The 4723-nt window shown below is 56.2% G+C and overlaps 2 protein-coding genes across 2 annotated transcripts; both read left to right on the plus strand.

Annotated features, from left to right (window-relative positions):
* Positions 1-72: 72 nt before the first annotated feature.
* Positions 73-951, plus strand: DQ04_05531050 (hypothetical protein; the record flags this gene model as incomplete). The annotated part of the gene is made up of 1 exon (XM_009314242.1): positions 73-951. The coding sequence occupies one exon, from the start codon at positions 73-75 to the stop codon at positions 949-951; it is 879 nt and encodes a 292-aa protein (XP_009312517.1).
* A 736-nt stretch (positions 952-1687) lies between these two features.
* On the plus strand, positions 1688-4549 carry DQ04_05531060 (hypothetical protein; the record flags this gene model as incomplete). Its single annotated transcript, XM_009314243.1, has 1 exon — positions 1688-4549. The coding sequence occupies one exon, from the start codon at positions 1688-1690 to the stop codon at positions 4547-4549; it is 2862 nt and encodes a 953-aa protein (XP_009312518.1).
* Positions 4550-4723: the final 174 nt, after the last annotated feature.

Here is a 4723-nt window from a genome sequence, read left to right on the forward strand (position 1 = left end):
TTTTTTTTTCTTTGCTTCTGATTTTCACATACACACACACACACGCGTGTGTTGCTCGCACAGAATCGGAATATGGTGGTTGGAAGTGAGTTTGTCGCTGCCGCCACAGCGTTCGTTGAGAACATTGTGGCGGTCGGCGCATGCGGCAACTATGGGTGTCTGAATGCATTCAAACCCTCACGCTTTACGCTGCCGCAGCTGCAGCAGGAGAGCGTTCCGGTGATCCCGCCAAGTGCCGCGGTGCTTAAGGCCGCCATCGTGGCAGAGGACTTCCCGGTAGGGGCGATAGGCCGTCAGCTCTGCAGCTCCGCCGCCCAACTCAGCGTCCCGCTCGAGCAGTATATGAACACTCTCTTCACCGCCGCACAGCTGGAGTTCGGCTGCTCTTTAGAAACCCTCCTGCACTGTCTATGGCTCGTGGAACGGATGCAGACACGGAACATACTCGCACAGCAGAAGGGCACCGTTGCCCTGCGCGACGCCTCTCGCGGCTTCGAAGGGAAGACGGGCAAGAGTCGAGAGAGTGACATCACGCAAAGTTCCCTGTCAGATGTGGAGGCAGTGGCGACACCTTTCACCGGTAGCGACGCCGTTCTTCTTTCCCCAATGCCGTCAGATGTCGTCTCAGTGGGGCCGCTCTCCGACGGGGACGACGAGGTGCTCTGCCGCGCATGTGCGCGGAGTCACGTCTTTAGTCTCCAGCTGTGGAACGTGCAACTCTTCGTCGCCGCGACGCTGCTTCTTAGCATGAAGATTAACGAGGAGGTCTTCGCGGAGGTGGAGGAGGAGGTGCTGGCGGGCTGTGTGGGGGCGGCGGCGAGGTGCGGGACCGATGCGCTGCGCTGCGCGGAGCGGTGTGTGTGTGAGGTGCTCTGGGACGACCTGTGCGTGACGGCGGCGGGGCAGGCGAGTGTCATGCGCCGTCTTGGCGTGCGGTGCCTGTCGCTCTGAGTGGCGCTGGCACACATAGGGATGCGTGCACGCAGGCCATATTGCTACTTTTTGGAGTTGGTTTCGTCAATAGGCTAAGGTTTTTTTTTCTGTCCTTTTTCCTGTGTTATGTGTTCCCTCCCCTCTTGTACTGAAATGATTTTTTTTTTTTTTTGGGGGGGGGTTGTTCTTCCGTGTTTCCTTTTCTTGTCTTCTTCTGTCTTTCTATTTTTTTTGCCTGTTGAAGTTTTCCGTCCACCGCTTCCCTCGCCGCCTCGGTGGTCTTTTTTTGTTTTTGTTTTTGTTTTCACGTGGGTGGGGTATTGCGTGGGCCACATGCACCGCGCAGCGTCGGCCCCCTCACGCTTGCTGTTGTACTCTATTCCCCTGCTCCTCCACACTCAGCAATTGCTGCTTCTGGTGAAGTTGCACAAGGGCAAGGCGAGGCTGGGTACGGTGCCCTTGGGTATGCCTATGTGCAACGTTCCACTTGCAACACAAAGGAATGATACAAACCGCAAAAAGAGAAGGGAGCAATGTGAAAAGGAAGATTTTTCCTTGCATACCAGTTGTGCATGTAGTGGTTGGTGTGGGAACTGAGCTTGTGACGATGTGTTGTTTCAGGCGCTGGTCACTGTTACTTCGTGTGTGTTTTTTTTTGTTTTTTGTTTCTCCACGCCGTTGGGCATCTTGCGCCTGCATTGCAAGCGAAGGGAGTAAAGAAAAGTGAGTTAACAAGCATAGTTATGGTTTTCGCATGCGTCTAACGCATCACAACGCTACCAAACAGCTTGTTGCTGCCGCTACTGTACGTCGTCTGGTGATCCCGTCTCCTAGCTGTTCCACAGGGCATGTGAAGAGCACGACGCAAAGAAACGCGGTGGCGCTGCCTTTATCCTTCACAGCAGCAACATCAGCGGCAGCGATCACAAGTTTTGCTTTGACGTTTAGTGGGCGCACACATTGGACGGGGGCATCAGCAGCAACCCCTCCACTTGCCGGGAAGCAAGTGGATAAGACCGATCAGGAGCAACAGCCCGCCCAGGACGTTTGCGTGCTGGGAACGTTGGACATCTTTGCAAAGTCACGTATGTTGAACTATCTAAGTCGTCACACATCAGCGGCCGATGACGAAGTGGGTGGTGACAGTAGCAGGAAGGGATCCCCTTTCGCCGTTACAAAGACCCCGGACAAGATGCTTTATCGGGCGGAGCTGCTGGTGCCGGTGGAGGCGCTTGTGTCTGGGGTCATGCAACACACAAAACTCTGGGCAGTGGGATACGCTGAAAAGGAAAGAGATGCTATTGTAGCCGCCTGTATGCATGGCGAGCGCTGTCTAGACGCTGTGGGCATACCACTTTTCGCCTCCGACCGGCTGCAGCGCAAGCGTGTTGAGGAGGCGCGGCGTGAAGGCCGCTACGCCCCAATGCCAGGGGACCCAGTTCGGGAGGTGCGTATCGACGATCTGCCGTACCCTGTGCTGCACAAGCAGGATGACAACAGCAGCAGTAGCAAGAGTAGCAGTGGCGCCAGCGCGACCAAGTCATCCAAGTCACGCGTGGCGGCGGCCTCATACCCGGTGCTGCGCAGCTACCAGCCAGACTACCACACGGTGAAGCGGCGGTACAATGACTTCTCACGGCGCTGCGGCGGCGACCCATTCCTTCGTGGCATGGCGGGCGAGCTGGCGTACCTGCAGGCGCGCATTTTTCAGCACAACACGGACTTGCCGGGGATGGACGACTGTGATGATGAAAATACCGAGTTTACAATTGACCCCATCGAGGTGGAGCTGCTGCAGCCGAGCCGAACTACCCCTGAGGTCGCAGCGGCGACGACAACAACAGAGCCACACCCGCACTGTTCCGCCATGCGTCTCGCGTTGATTAACTCTCGCCCACTGAATGAGCACCGCATCGCCGGCTTTGTTGATGAGAGTGAGGGTGGACGCTTTGATTTGGTCGAGGGCGAACAGGACACCTGGTGGATGCACGAGGAGCTGCCAGGACTGGTTTGCCTCTTCGACCCCTTCGCGGCGCAGCGGCTCGACGAACTCTACGCGTCGAGCTTCAATGCGTCGTTTGATGCATGCGTCGAGACGCAAGTGGCGGAGGAGTTGACGCAGGTGGATGTAGGATTCGGACCGCAGTGCCAGAAACAGATCAAGTGGTACACCGCGAGTGCGCCCCTCCCGTCCTACCCATCGCTGCGGGCCGTTGGTAAAGCCATGGACGTCGCCCACGCCGTGGCGCTCTGTGCGATGCACGCAGAGTTACTTCTGTGCTTTCTCGGTGTGCCGCTGTCGGCGAGCACCGAGGAGCAGACCAGCCACTACGATGCGTGCCTGCGTTACGGGCGATTGGTGTCGCCGCTGACGCGGGAGCTGGATGATGGGGTGCGGGCACTGCTGCCAAAACCACTGAAACAGTGGCACCGCATCAAGAAGACACGCAAGCGGGGTGCCCCAATGAACGTGGCAGAGAAACTGGTGGCGCTAAACCGCCGCGTCGTTGCAGACCTCCGTCAGCATCTTGTTGAGGTCGACATTTGTTCCCAGCCGCAGTATCGCGAACTGCTGGAGGTCTCCGTTTCCGCCCTGCGGCAATTCATGGTGGAGCGGCGCCACCCGTATGAGTCGGCCTACGTCAACTACATCTACAGCAAGAACAATCAATTTCGTTGCAGCATTTACTTGCCCCTACCGGAGGTATACGGGGTTCGTGGTGGAAGCGCAATTGGGGCAACACCAGAGAGCGCACGCAAGCTCTGTGCTCTGCATGCAGTTGACACTTTGTGTGCTCTTAATGTACCTCTGACTCACAACGAGGAGAAACTGCAACAGTTGATGGAGCTTCGAAAGCGGTTTGGGCTCATCCTCCCACGCGATCCTACCGACCACAGTGTAAGCAGTAGCATGCTTTGTAACATTCGTTCACCTCCTGGATACCGGGAGGTGCCAGGCTGTGCAACGACGAGGATTCCGCCACACCAGGACGTGTGGAATCTCATGATGGCTGATGCTGGAGACTTCGATGTCGTGAAGGATGTGGAGGCGGAGAAGTGCTACAAGTTGGGTTTACCGGACATAGGCACAGTGCTGCGAGAGCTCTTCCAAACGTACCTGCTGACAGTGGGCTGGACCGCCACCGAACATTGGTCGCGCATGAAGCACTACCAAGGCATGCAACACTGGAACGGCCGCTTACGTGTGCCATGCAACAACTACTGGATGGAGCTCCCTGTGGATGAAAAGATTTACGGCCGGCGTATCGCTCTGGGTCGCTGTATTTTTCGCAAAACAGCTGAAAGAGCATTTCTTATCCACACCTTCCGCATCCTTCACGCTCTTCGGCTCGCCCCATGGGACAACTACTCTGATGCTGTGCTCCTTCAGTTTCTTCGCTGCGCACCCAACAAGAGAATTGAGAGAGAGAGAAAATGGTGGGAGTTTGTTATGCGTGAACTGATCACACCTGCAGCGGATGAGGCTCCTCCAACGATGGGGCCATCAGCGGTGCGCGATGCAGAAGTTGTCATTCCTTTGGACGCCGATCTGAAGGCCATTCTCTCCCCAAATCCGGTAATGACGCATGAGTTAGCGAAGAGGACCTTCGTTTAATTCAGCTAGAAATGCCCTAAAATGCATCAGCAGATTTATTATTGTCGTCGTTATTTGTGTTCTGTACCGTCCTCTCATCACCCTTCCACGTTCTTTCTCTCTTTTTGTTTTCCTATGCGTCTGCGTATGTGTGCCTTGGCCACTGCGTCTCGTTGCCAAGGTGTGACCACGAAG

The sequence above is a fragment of the Trypanosoma grayi genome (assembly GCF_000691245.1).
Source record: "Trypanosoma grayi strain ANR4 Tgr_553_V1, whole genome shotgun sequence".
Classification (NCBI taxonomy): Eukaryota; Euglenozoa; class Kinetoplastea; order Trypanosomatida; family Trypanosomatidae; genus Trypanosoma; species Trypanosoma grayi.